The sequence below is a fragment of the Falco cherrug genome, chromosome 12 (genome assembly GCF_023634085.1).
Source record: "Falco cherrug isolate bFalChe1 chromosome 12, bFalChe1.pri, whole genome shotgun sequence".
Taxonomy (NCBI): domain Eukaryota; kingdom Metazoa; phylum Chordata; class Aves; order Falconiformes; family Falconidae; genus Falco; species Falco cherrug.
The window spans coordinates 27,995,293-28,009,585 of record NC_073708.1 but is presented as its reverse complement, the minus strand read 5'-3'; the positions used below and the strand labels follow the sequence as shown (position 1 = coordinate 28,009,585).

The window sequence follows — 14,293 nt, the reverse complement described above, 5'->3', positions numbered from 1 at the left end:
TCTCTGATACCTTCTGCAGTGGCTCCGATAGATATTCCTCAGGGCCCCTATTTATAGTGTAGTTGGTTTGAAAGGATGTCCTTATAGTCACATACATCATGTTCCAGTAACTTTCCATTGCAGTTACAGTGTTAACTTTTAGGCAGAATTTTCCCCAGCTCACAGTGGATGTCTTACTGTGCATATTTACTAGTAGGCAGATCTCATGTTTAGTATGTTTGCATATTTATGTTCTTGCTGTTGATACCATGGAACCAGTCCTATAATGGACTGCTAAATGCTGTTGTCTCAGGAGCTTGAATCCTTAAGGTTGGTTATCAGTCATGCTCTCACTGGATATGAATACAGCATTGTATTTGTTTTAGTTCTCCCCAAAGGCAACAGAAATACTCTTCTTTTCATCATATTTTTCCACTGGTGGTAGTGAGCCAACATCATTGCAAAGCTTCTTTTGTTCTTAGCATACTTAAAACCCAGCCTTTTGACCTGTCATCTTTTGCCCTGCTGGTTGCAGATATTTTTTTTCCTTGGTATCTTTAACTTGCTTATGTAGTGAATAACAACAAACATGGATACACTGCGCAATGGCGATATGTGTTATTTGCCTTGCATTTCAAAACTGGTTTTTGTTTCGGGAATGCTGTTTAGCAGCACTTGGGTGTTGGTGATAAGTTGGCTCACTTTCTCTTATGTTAATCATGTAATACCTCCCAGGTTGCTGCTCTGTCACCTGATGTTTTCCAGGCTAAGCTGTAACTTCATGAAAAACTGTTAGATAACTTCATGTGTATATTTTCATCTTTGATTGCTATGTAAGCAATGTATGTCAGTGCATTTAGGGAATTTGGTGATTGAGCAATCTGTAGATGGCACTGCAGAAGTTACCAAACTAGCAAAACACAACTTGGACTCCTTTCCAATACTTTGCCCTCCTCACCTCTGTTTGCACAGGAGCATGGTCTGCTGCAGCTTCAAGAAGGAGCATCATCATACAGCTTTAGGTCGGTGCTGTGTACCATGCTGTTGCTTTGCTATCATACTTTCATGACCTTTGTGTTAGGTAAGATTGTTTATAATAACTCTTGGATTTGATTAGTTCTTGTGGGACACGGAGGGGGAAAAAGATGATTCCGTCACCTGTTTGTTGGTGAATAGTTTGTTCATGACCAGATTAAACATAACTCATTCGCGAGTAATTTTACAGTAGTGGTCATAACTGAAGGGAGTGTCTTAATCTTCAAGATGGAGATTTGTTTAACACATAAGAAGGGAAATGATGGGGATAGCAAAGGAAATTGTGAGAACTAAATCTGTCTTTAGTAGTCAGGTGCAATATTTGGGAGGTTAAAATAATGGCTGTAAGTGATGGCTTCCTTAATACTTTGTTCATGTTTATATGTCATCCCTCAATTTTTTGGGAGGTGATACCTTCTCGCTGAGACATACTTACCTGTTATCTCCTGCTAAAGCGTTTTACAAAACGTGTTTGTCTATGCATAAGTGAGTTTTCAAGTCAGTAAGCATGATGTTGTTCAGGTCTTCCCACCTGCTGACTTAGTGCAATACCAACCTGTATTTATGCCTTACTTGTCAGGGAGAGGAACTTACCTATTGGCCAGATGAGAATGGTTAATCAGTACCTTGCATTCCTGTTCTTTTTTCTTTTTTCTTACTGTTTTTATCACTTGCATTTTTATGCATTCTAGGGACAGGAAAAGGAAATGTTGAGGAGGCAGAAAGACTACTTAAGCCTTACTTGGCTCGCTATCCAAAGGTAAAATGAATCATAATTTAGTTTGGTGTGATCGTTTAATGTTTTCTTGCCAAATAACAAAGATCTAGACTGTGTGGTCAGCTTGAAAACTGTTATAGAATACTTGTATTTTTATTATTATTTATTACAGGGAGCCATATTCCTGTTTTTTGCAGGCAGGATAGAAACACTAAAGGGTAATATTGATGCGGTAAGTAATCCTTTTGCTCTTGGGAAAGTTATGTTTCAGAAGCTTTAGAAAAACTCCTCTGGGAGCAATGTTTCCTTTTTTGGCTTATGCTTCCTGTGGCTTTGGCCTTATATGTAATTTATAGTTTATGAATTACAAATAGGAATTTTGAAAACTATTTTGACTGGCTTGTTTGACCAGCTTATTTTGCTACTCTTCTGAATTTCTCATGATAATCTGGTCTATCAGTATTAATGACATGGTTTTCTCGTTGTCTTTCCTATCCTGAAGAAAGCTGTAGCTTTAATAACATCCAGTGGTAATCATTTGCCTTCAGTCTGAGTGGAGAGCCATACAAGACTTGAGAGAATTAGGGAGGTGAAAAATGCCTGTCCAAAGTACTCTGAGACAGAGTATCAGCTGGTGTGCAGCGTGGTCGCTCCCTTGAAATCTGTGGGGCTGCAGCAATAAATGTCAGCTGAGCATTTGTCCTCTGACTTTAGTTTCCTAATTTCCCTAGACACAAACTTTCATTTTGCCTATGCTTAGAACTTAATATAGCTTCCAGGAATGGGGAGCTCTGTGGCAGGGGTAAGCTTGCTTAACACCAGGATGACTGTGGAGCCAAGAATCTTTTGCGTGAATCCAACAAACATGATTTTGGGGAATACTGGGATGTTAATAATTTGGAAATTGCAGGAGCTGTGCCAGCAGATCATGGAGTGCCAGTGCCTATTATGGCACTGGTGTATGAGCATTTACACATGATTAAGGCAGTGTTTGGAAATCTCTTTGTTCAGGCAGTTAATAGATATGAAGAATGTTGCGAGGCTCAGCAATATTGGAAGCAGTTTCATCACATGTGTTACTGGGAGCTCATGTGGTGCTTCACCTACAAGCGCCAGTGGAAGATGGCTTTCTTCTACGCAGACCTGCTAAGCAAAGAAAACACTTGGTCAAAGGTAAGTTAAGCAGAACAGGAGACTGGAAGGCCCTGTAGTGTCTATTAACTTTCAATCAGATTGAGTTGACTTTTTGTAGCTTTGAAGCTTTTGTAGCTTTGAAGATTAAGATTGTAGAACAAAACCTGGTCTGCTGTGGCTCTTCTAGAACAATGTGTATTGCAGACATTCAAATCTGAACAGATTGTGGGCAAACAAAAATCTTTTGGGCCTGACTTGTAGATGAAGAACAGCTTGTTAAAGATGTTCTGCTGTGTATTGACTGGTTGTGTCATCAACACATTGTAATTAATGGCACAAGTTGCTATTTCTTTCATTACATCATGGATATAAGCTCATTTGGCGGTGAGTGAGGTTAGCCATGATAGTGCCTCCAGGATAATAAATCTAATTAGAAGAGGTGCCTTGCCCCATGCATCCGAAAGGGAGAAGCTCTTCCATCTAGAACCCTCCTGGTAGCTTTCCTCCCTTCATCTTCTCCTGAGCCCCAGGGAAATCTGTCAGAAGGGATTAAGTCTGGCCAGGGCAGGGTTGGTGGTGGTTGGTTGGAGGTTTGTTTCTTCTTAATGTGATCAGGCTATGTGTGAGGAGGATATCTCTCTGTTTTTTTCTACTACACATTGTATGTATTGGCCAGGTAGAACAAAAGCCTACATAAGGTGAGAGCAACTCTCTCTGTGCTCCCACGCAGTATGGATTCCCAGGGGATTCCAGCAACATGTTCAGCAGGTCCATTAGTCTGAGTCCCACAGCCAGGAGAGCACCACCTGGCTTAAAAGCTTTAATATTCTGAAATGCTGTGGGATTAATATTAACATGTGTCCTTTTAAACTGTGTGTAGATTTTTATACTATGTTGCAGGGGCCTTAGAGAAGTGGAGAAGATGCTTCCTATGCATCTTCTCTGTAATGTAATCTACAGTGCAACAAGACAGTAGCAAAGTAGTAACTACGTGAGCTAAATGAAAGATGGCCATGTATATGCAGTTAGATTCCAGTGTAAATAAATAATCACAGCTTAAAATAGTCTGAAAAACACCTGAAACTTACGGTTACTATAGACTCCTTAAAGTGGTAACCAAGAACTCACCAACTGTTATTCTCTGCCGTTGCAAGAGTTGTAACATCCTCTGCTGCTTTGCTTTCCTGGGTTGCTGAATTTATGATTGCTCAGGAACCCCTATGAAATCAATACTTTTCATAATCTGAAAAACATAAAACCCTTCATAGAATCATCATAGGATCATAGAATGGTTTGGGTTGGAACGGACCTTAAAAGATCATCTAGTTCCAACACTGTCCACTAGACCAGGTTGCTCCAAGCCCCATCCATCTTGGCCTTGAACACTTCCAGGGATGGGGCATCCACAGCTGCTCTGGGCAACCTGTGCCAGTGGCTCACCACCCTCACAGTAAAGAATTTCTTCCTAATATCTCATCTAAATCTCCCCTCTTTCAGTTTGAAGCCGTTCCCCCTTGTCCTATTGCTACATGCCCTTGTAAAATGTCCCTCTCCAGCTTTCCTGTAGCCCCCCTTTAGGTGCTGGAAGGCTGTAAGGTGAGCCTTCTTTTCTCCAGGCTGAACAACCCCAACTCTCAGCCTGTCTGCACAGGAGAGCTGCTCCAGCCTCTGATCATCTTTGTGGCCTCCTCTGGACTCACTCTAACAGGTCCATGTCCCTCTTATTGGGGCCCCAGAGCTGAATGCAGCACGGCAGGTGGAGTCTCAAGAGAGCAGAATAGAAGGGCAGAATCGCCTCCCTTGACCTGCTGGTCACACTTCTTTTGATGCAGCCCAGGATTCTTCACCAGACTGCCACGACTTCTCAAATATGATGGATAGTGGCTTAGCCGCTTCATCCACCAGTTCCCTCGGGACCCACAGCCAGATCTCACTGGGCTCCCATGGACTGTGCACCTTCAGGTTCCTTAGATGGTCTCAAACCTGATCTCCTACAGTGGGCAGCTCTACATTCTCCCAGTCCCTGCCTTTGCCTTGGGCAGTGTGGCTGGAGCACTTGCTGGTGAAGACTGAGGCAAAGGAGTCTTTGAGTACCTCAGCCTTCTCCATGTCCCGGGTAACCAGGTCTCCTGTTTCCTTCTGGAGAAGGCCTACATTCTCCCTAGTCTTCCCTTTATCACCAGCATACCTGTAGAAGCTTTTCTTTCCCTTGACGTCCCTGGCCAGATTTAATTCTCTCAGGGCTCTGGCTTTACTAACCTGGTCACGGGCTGCTTGGACAGTTTCTCTGTATTCTTCCCAGGCTGCCTGTCCTTGCTTCCACCCTCTGTAGGCTTCCTTTTTGTGTCTGATTTTGTCCAGGAGCTCCCTGTTCATCCATGCCTCCCGGCTTTTTTTCCCAGCTTCCTCTTTGTTGGGATGCCTCGCTCCTGAGCTTGGAGGAGGTGATCCTTTAATATTAACCAGCTTTCTTGGGTGCCTCTTCCCTCCAGGACAGCAACTGCTTTCTAGAACCTGGTATTTGAGACATGCTGCCAAATTGTGACTGGACACATAAACTATAAAGTAGTATTTTTTTTTTTCTCTGAGCATGACTTTTTCATAAGTTGTCTTGCATGTATTCCTGAGAGTGATAAAAATTCACTTTACACAAGCACAACATTTGTTCTTGGAATTTAGACATAAACTATAAACCGATACAAAGTAAACAAGTTATTTATAAAAAAAAAAATACACTCCATGTTCTAAAGTACATATTTCCCGCTTAAAATTTTGTAAGATTATGTCTGTTTATGAGCAAAAGCAGGAACTTCTTCCTCTTTGTTGCTGTTTTGTGCTTTATATCAATAATGGTGATGCTGTAAATTCATTTTTCTGTATAGATATTCTTGATTGCATTTGCAGGCCACTTATATTTACATGAAAGCTGCTTATCTCAGTATGTTTGGACCAGATGACTGCAGTCCTTTTGGAGACAGCAAAGTTGAATTATTTAGGTAATGTTTGCTAACTCCCAGTTACAACAGTTTCCTGTCTCTTCACGTCACAGTGTTGGGGGAAGAGAGGCAAAATAATTAATTGTGCCGTTTGGAAGATCTGCGCAAATAGCATTGGATTGATAAGAAATTGCAGAATGAAACAGACCAAAGTGGAGCCTGAGTGCAGACAGCAGATTTCTCCTGGCCTGGAAGTACTTTAGGGGTAGGATATTAGGTCTGTCAGCCATGCAGTGGCTGCTGCTGTTGCATGTAATATTCACATTCTTTTGCAGTTGTTTTCTTTAATCAAAATGGCATGTAAGGTATGAAAGCCTTCAATGGATTATGCGACAAGATGTGTGCCTCCTTAGTGGAGACATCAGTACGACTTGATTCTTGGGGTTTGAGTCTGAGAGGAATATGGAATAGTTAAATGTGCAAGTGAATATATGCATTATCAACACAGTGCGTTAACCTGATTTTAATGTTTAAGCTCAAAAATGACTAAACCTTGCTGAGGAAAAGAAAATGTATTGCTTTGGGTTTTACAGGTTTTCTACTAAGTATCACTTTTTTATGTGCTTACATTATATTGATACTTTTTCAGGTTCTCCATATCTTATGTAATCATTACAAGCAGAATTCACTGGATTTGGAATCCATTACAAAGTGAATAGGTTTGGGTTTGGGGAGAATGAGAGGCAAGGTAGCTTGCCTCTTTCTTAGTCTGTGATGAGACATGGGCCCTTTGTAAGTTAGGTGCATCATCTAATTTTCTCCTTGGGTGGGGAGGAGTCCCTCTTCCTCCTGCTTGATTAAAGAGGAAGCCTAGAGATATGCGTGCCCTGCATAAAGACAGCTTTTGTGAATATGTATTGCTTAGCTTCCCCAGAGGTAGCAATAGCTCAGTGTGTAACAGCTTTTTTAGATTCTCTTTGATATTTTTTAAGTTTTAATGTTTGGTTTTTTTCCCAGAGGTTCACAGAGGGAAAAATTCTTAACGTTTTCCTTTCAACTTTCAGGATTGTTCCCAGTTTGAAACTGAAAATTGCAGGGAAGTCTCTGCCTACAGAAAAGTTTGCAATTCGGAAGGCTCGACGGTATCTTTCTTCAAACCCCATCCCTTTGCCTGTTCCACCTTTGGTAAGTTAGAAATATCTCCCCCCTCCCTGCCCTTATTAACATTTTTTTAATATATGGAAATAAACCCGAGATAATTGGAATAGTATCTTTCCGTGTTTCTAAGGTAAAACCTCTGCAGGAGACTGGAATGTTCCCAAAGCAAAGCCAAATGAATGCGAGGAATGCTGTAAAACTGGGGCATGCACCAGCCACAGGGAACTAAGCCAGTTGTTTGTGACACGTAAATGTGTTGCATGTGTAACTCATTATTCCGGTTACAGACTAGCATGCTCCTAACAGCTTTCTTTTGATTCCCTTTGGAGGAACTTTGCCCTAGGTCTCTTCTGTCATGTGTCATTTACTGAGACTACTAAAAGAAGATTTCAAGGTACAAGTTACAGGGGGGAGGGGGCAATCAAGGAAACAATACAGGAATTGGGGACTGCATGTAAGCATCTATTGAATGTGCCCCTGAATGCTTGCAATTTGGTGCTCTCCGGAGCAACTCATGGGTGCCGGTTGAAACAAACAAATCCTTTAGCCACTCCAGAAAACCATTGCATGCTTTGATTCTTTTTTTTTTTTTTTTTTTTTTTTTTTTTTTCCTCTCTTTTTTGCCTGTAATGCTGGCCAGTTCCCTGTGGCCAGATGAGAACAGCTGCATAAGGCACCCGTTGCCTCACTCGTGGTGCACTTACAAAAATCTGTCTGCAGAGAACACCTCAAAGAACACGAAAGCATTTGGGGTCCAGAGGTTTGCCAAGTGCAGTGGTGTTAGCATTTGCAGTGCTTTGAGATGTTGTGTTTGAGAAACAGTTGGATAATTAGTAAAAACTCTTTTAAGAAAACGCCTGAACAAGGAGAGCCTCTTGGAGACACCAGCGAGTAGTCATTTCTCAGCCCACCAGCTGAGTATGTGACACAGCGCTGCTCGAAGAGATATAGTTGTTACAGCGCAGCGTGAGTATTCGCTGGGGACCGCTTTCCACTAAGTCTTAAGACTGAAATGACAGAAATAATTAGGTTACTTTGATTTGCCTTTCAGGTTTCAGAGACTGTAGAGCGTAACACGCCTGGGGTTTGGCTGGGCTGTTCTGGTGGGATTTTAGCAGAAGAGGTTTCTGTCCTTGGAGGGCCGGGCGTGGCGTCCTTGGGTCCTGCTGCAGTTGCATTCCTGAGGCAGCAGATGCCGCAGCTCAACAGTGAAAAGCACTCCGAGGGTGTGGGGCTGGATGCAGAATCTCATCCCTAGGATCTTCCTTTTCCTTGTAAAGATACTTGCTGGGAGAGGCGAGTCCTCCAGCAAGCCTTAGCTCAGGGATTTAGCCTGGAATAAATGTGGTTTGAATACTTCTCTTTCAAGACCCTGTTAACAAATCTGCGCAAAGTACAGGAGTTCTGCCCAGGTTTTCCAATCAATCGAGAGCAGGCGGTGAAAGCAACGGTGACTGGGGACAACATGCTGTTGCATCTATTCTAACCTGACAGCTTTTTGTACTGTAGTTCCAGAAGTCAGTTATTCTATCCAGAAATTTTATCGAAAAGCGTTAAATTATCAAGTACAGACTAGGCTATATAAATAAATGGAATAACTTGTCATGAGGACCAGCTGTAAGTCTATGTAGTGTTTCCATCTTTAACTGTGTGATTGCTAGTGGCAATGGTCACATTTTGTCTGGTGATATACTCTGAGAGAACCCTAATAATAAATAGGAATTAAACCAATACCTTTTAATAAAATTTACTTTATGAACAGTTGAATAAGAAAGACGTAACTTCCTATGGGAACATCAGACAAACCTGAGAAATTTAAGGGGTTTACAGTTTGGTTCTAAAATTCTGTTGGTTTGTGTGAAGTTTGGCTTAAAGTGTAGGGGGTTTGGTTTTCTTTTTGTTTTGTTTTGTTACCTGAGTGCTCATATTTTTTCTGCGGAAGCAATACATTGTAGTTAATTATAGTTATTACTGCTCTGGTAGGATAGAACTGGAAAACAAGAGGAGACCTTAATCAAGGGACGGTTAGCCATGTGCCATGAATGTTCTAAGTCTGGTTTATTGGCACTTGCCTTGATTTATAACTGAGATTGTGTTTGCGTTCTGTGCAAGCAATCTTCCTTGCATTGTGTGTAGTAATTGGCTCTTTAGTTGTCTTCCAGGGCTAATTTGTTCTGAAAACCATTGTAACAGGTTTTCAGTTGCAATGAAAATATATGTTTTGACAAACTGACTGTTTATTTAAGGAGTCTGTACCTTTTTCATCATACAGAGATAAACTAAAGTATTTGATAACCACATTTATCCAGTATTGTAACTAATGATGCTGTCATTTCTTCCTGACCCTAGGAAATGATGTATATCTGGAATGGCTATGCTGTAATTGGAAAATGTCCCAACTTAACAGAAGGCATGTTGGAGACTTTAATTGAAGCAGAAGAAGCACTGGCAAGAAGTAGAGGTAATCAGTGATAGGGTTTAAACAGGTATTTTACAGTGCAATAGCTAAAGATATTATCTATGAATAGAGACACTCATTAGTAAAGTTAATCTGATCGTAGGAGGAACATAGATAATGAAACCATGAACTGTTTATGCAGATAGGAATATTTTTCCTTTTTAATATAGCAAGAACTTACAATTCTAGCAAGTGATTTTCCATCCACACACGTGTATTAGTAATAGTTTGTGACATGTATTAAAGGACTGTTTATTTTGGTAGCTCAAAATCAGCATATGCATTGGCTTGGTTACTTGGATCATGAAGCTTTGTTATTCTCAGATATATTGTGGGTTTGAAGGATATATAGAATGGTCAGTCTTGTGTTTTAAAACTTCTGTCATTTTATGATGTGACCTTGGGCTGAGTGGTATTTGTGTGTCAACTGTGTGCTGGGACATCAACAGTAGAAAGCTGGGACATCAGGGATGGGCTTTCTTTGCACTGTGAATGAGCATAAGAGAGTATTGAACTGGAACAGGCTCTGCTATCACTGTCAGTCTGTTAATTAGCCATCCCTGAGAAGGTTGAATCGATGTTTATTTCTTGCCAGTCTTTCCCAGCTCCTACGGGAGTGCAACCAGTCTGCACAGTTTTTCTCACAAAGTTTTCCCTTACTAAATATTTGATCTTGTTATTATATACTACCTTCCTGCAAAAGAATCAAGCCCCTGTTGACAAAGGAATATGGGCTAAGTCACTGCATTGCAGTCTTTTCGAGGACCTTGGTCTTCCTATGCTCATTGAGTTACACAAGATTTGAAAGAGTTGCTTGAAAGACTGGCTAAAGCTATCTCTTTTTTAATGAATGGAAAAAGAGAATAGAAAAGTATTTTCAGTGCAAGTGACATCTTAGAAGGCTTTTGACCCTTTCACCTTCTTCATCACCCATTGTGTTACATTATTTTGAATAAGTGAATTATTTCTCTGTTCCCTTTTTTTCTTAGTTGGTAAATTGTGGATAAGGCTGGCTTCGTTCAGAGATTTGTAGAAGCTGATTCATGTTTATAAAACACTATGAGCACATGTAATCGAAAAGTGAGATATATGTTAAACACACCAACAATCTAAAGTATTACCTGTTCCAAATAGTGACTTGCTGTTTCCAGGCATCATACTTTCCTTGAGCTTCCATGACAGTGCTTAGAGCTAAACTATTGTATTTTCTCTGTATTACTGTTACATGCAAGAATCTAACACTGTAAGGTTATGAATCTGACGATGTGTGGTGTAAAAGGAAGTCTGTTAGTTGAAGTAACATCTAGAAGTACAGTTACGCCTATCAGATTTCCGTCGAGGATAGGTCCCTAAACGTTTGGTTATACAATCCAGGGCAGTTCATAACATATGTTACAAGTAGAGGAAATACACGCGTGTGAACGTGTTCTTGGGACAGAAGTCCAGAGGAGACAACTGATCTGCTCTTCATTTTATTCTTATGAAATAATTCTTCTGTGGCCCTGAGTCATCTCACTGTGCACATACATAGTGTGTCAACTTTTGTCCTCTTCCCTCTATGTCAGTTTGCCGCATAGTCTTTGGGCATCTTCCCTGGGATTTGCTTTGGTGACACATGTATGTAGGGGCCTGTGTGGGACTTAGCAGTAAAAGTGACTCCAGTTGTAGGACCAAGGCCTCCAACTGCATAGTCCAAAGGGAAACAGCTGTTTCATGCAGTATGTGTCAGCATTTGAACAGCTGGAAGATCCAGGTGAGGTTTAGAGTAGTGAGAACAGGGTAACATTTAATAGCCCAAGACATCGTATCACGCATTTGGCAGAAATTCTTTTTAGTTAGTATTTCATGAATTGGCAATGAGCAAGCAAGCTGAAGATTTTGCTTGTAAACTTTAAGGCTAAGCTGCCCTTATGGAACAGCTATGAAAAAGCCACATGTTTTCTTTGAAATGTATTATGCACAAAATTTCTGATGGAGAAAGGGTGTTGACAGGAATGACTTTGAACTAGGCACTGCTAAGGCTGGTAGGACTCTGGGCACTCATAAGCATAAACTCAAAAGAGGTGAAAAGAAGGTATGTTAAGAAGATGAGGGGATGTGAGGTGCAGGTAGCAAAGCTTGGCATGTTTTTGTCCAGCCAAGCAAAGGTGGAGAAGTGATAAAACACTTGCATACAAATAGGTCACGTGACGAGAAGTCAGGGAAAGAGAAGAACTATACATACTAAAGGGCAATAAAGGCATAAGATTAAGAGGTTTGTGTACTGTGTTCCAAAAAATGAATTGTGCTCACATCTACCTATGTAAAAGTTTCCCTATAGGGAGGGAAGTCTCTGCTGCTCTAAAGCGTGCCGTTTTCTTCATCTTGCAGCTACAGAATTACTAGCAGATGACCAGTGTGTGATAAAACTGTTAAAGGGCTTATGCCTCAAGCATTTGGGCAAGATCTCTGAAGCGGAAGACCATTTTAATTACATTTATTTAAAGTAAGTTTTTGTACCTGGCATATGGGAGAACTCTTGAATTTCTTACTAACTCTTCCTTTCAAGTAAGACGAGATGCAACTGTAATATGAATAGAAGGGAGAGGACTGCAGTGTCTTTAGTATTTATTTCAGTTGCTTTGATATCAAGGAATTGCCATTTTAATTGCCAGTGTTGTTAGCCATGTATGGAAGAAGAATTGCGTATCTGCACTGTTAACTGAGGTATCTTCTTCTTGGGGGACTATAGGTGCATAAAATTTTTGAAATACCACTTCTCTCTTTTCATCCCCTTCCTCTTACCAGACATGAAGAAGCTGTACCCAAAAAGCCAAATGTAGTCTGCAGAGACAGGTGGCAGCATGATTATACTTGGAACTTCTATACATCATGCAATGAATGGCATCTCTTTTTGTCAATTCACGTGGATAGAGCTCATAATGTTGTCATCTTTTCTACTACTTCCGTGTTAACAAAGGCAATGTTTTGTAATACTGAGAAATAACATGTTGTGTAGGATGGTTATTTAATGTGTATTTTGCATAACCTGGAAGGTAGCTTTTGGAAGAGAACATGACAAGTGTCGCAACAGAGATTGATTGCTCCTTCTGATCTTAGCTAATCTCCTATTTATTTGTGTTTGGGGCTGTTAAATGAGGGAAACATATAATTTCAAGATCTTGAGGCTATTTCTTTTCCAATGCAGTGAGAAGAAGATAAAATATGACCATTATCTAATTCCAAATGCCTTGCTGGAGCTGGCGATACTTTATCTAGACCAGGATAGAAGAGAAGAAGCGACAAAACTACTGGAAAGAGCAAAGTAAGCAAGTAAAAAGCCTGTGCTGATGTCTGATGGGTATTTTATGGTATTTTACTGGTTAGCGGGAAGCACAAACATTTCATTAATGTCATGGAAGCATGCATGCGTTAGTTTTGGTTTGGGCCTTTCTAGTGGTAGGCATTATCTGATCAGTCAGCCTGTGACTTACCCATTCATTCTGATAAGAGAAAAAAAAAATTTAAGATGTTAATAGGATGTCAAAGGCTTCAGTAAGAAATAACCCATGTGTAACAAAATGTAATAAACTTTGTAGTCTATTTACTTATTCATAAAAGATGTCTTAAATTAAATCAAAGCCCTGAGTTATGGCTAAAATAGCATTACTCAGATTGGTGGCTAGCAGTGCTGTTTTCTTTCCGTGATGAAATACATTTAAGGTAATGCTTCGGGTTGCATTTAGTATCTTGGTGTTGTTTCATCTGCAGCTGAAAGGCAACTGAAACACCTGCTTTTACTTTTTTGTGTGATCAATTTTTCTAGCAAAGGAGATTTATCAGGAATAATTGGACTTGACTGTGTATGTTCTTTATTACAAAATTACTAAATACGGGGTTTGCCTCTCTCCGAGCCCTTAATTCTCTGCAGAGCCAAAATTTCAGGGGCAGGGGAGGAATCCAAACCAAACAATCCTCGCCCTCTTCAAGCATCCTGCAGCAGGGTGGTTCACCTCTCTGCCTGGATCCTGAATGGGTCCAGATGTCTGCGTCTTTCCAAGTCAGAGAGTCACACCGGTCACTGCCGCAGGTGTGAGCAGCTACAAAACTGACGTCTGGCCCAAAGTTTTGGAGGGGTCAGATGAAGTCTGTGTGTTGAGCTTTACTCCAAGTCAGTCCACTGTGTAAGACAGAGTGGTGAAATCAGCCTACCGAAGATTATGCCAAAAGCCTGTCAACACAAAAATTAAAATATTGCAATTCTTAATCTCTTAGGCTTGTGAGCCTGGTTCTCTGTAGACTTGTGGAAGATATTAAGAGAAAAATTGCATTAGCAAAATGCAGTGGAAAGTGTTTCAATTGGTTTCACATTCCTTAAATCACGCCTCTCCTCCTGTCCTCATTTCCTTTCTTCAAACCTCTCTTAAGAAGAGATCTAGAAATTAATGACTCAGAGCTGCTCATTCCAGCTGGTACTTGTGTTACTTGCTGCTCAGCCGTTGCACCTTTCCCCTGACAGCTCTGTGTGGTCACAGGCCCCCTCGAGGGAAGGTGTTTGGCTTAAATAAGTGCACCAGCAGACAGCAGCTCTTAAAAAATTGTTACTCAGTTTATGAAAAGCTAATACTCAGGCCTGCTGTGCTCAGGGAACTCATGGAAACTGTAATGATACACAAAAAAAACGCACCGCACACACCACCACCCCTCTTTTCAATCAGTCATAAAACAAAAGTGCAGTCCTTTACATTTCCACCTGTAGCTGTTACGCTGCATTAAAATGCTCGGGGTTTATAAGCTTTCAGCTAAAAATGCTGAATGTCTTTGCAGCCACCAGAGGGAGAGCACATTGTCTGCGCTGGGTGTCAGGGCTACAGAATGATGTGTGCAATTGGCAGG

The 14,293-nt window shown here is 40.9% G+C and overlaps 1 protein-coding gene across 2 annotated transcripts in view; it reads left to right on the top strand.

The window, feature by feature from the left end:
* Positions 1–14,293, top strand: part of TTC39A (tetratricopeptide repeat domain 39A) — a 54,122-nt gene that overhangs the window by 32,492 nt on the left and 7,337 nt on the right. For both annotated transcript variants that reach the window (XM_055724158.1, XM_014280872.3), the window contains exons 9-17: positions 952–1,060; positions 1,707–1,774; positions 1,905–1,964; positions 2,744–2,905; positions 5,771–5,862; positions 6,867–6,987; positions 9,310–9,421; positions 11,789–11,903; positions 12,606–12,722. In XM_055724158.1, coding sequence (XP_055580133.1) covers positions 952–1,060; positions 1,707–1,774; positions 1,905–1,964; positions 2,744–2,905; positions 5,771–5,862; positions 6,867–6,987; positions 9,310–9,421; positions 11,789–11,903; positions 12,606–12,722 — 956 coding nt within the window. The remainder of the gene's footprint in view (positions 1–951; positions 1,061–1,706; positions 1,775–1,904; positions 1,965–2,743; positions 2,906–5,770; positions 5,863–6,866; positions 6,988–9,309; positions 9,422–11,788; positions 11,904–12,605; positions 12,723–14,293) is intronic.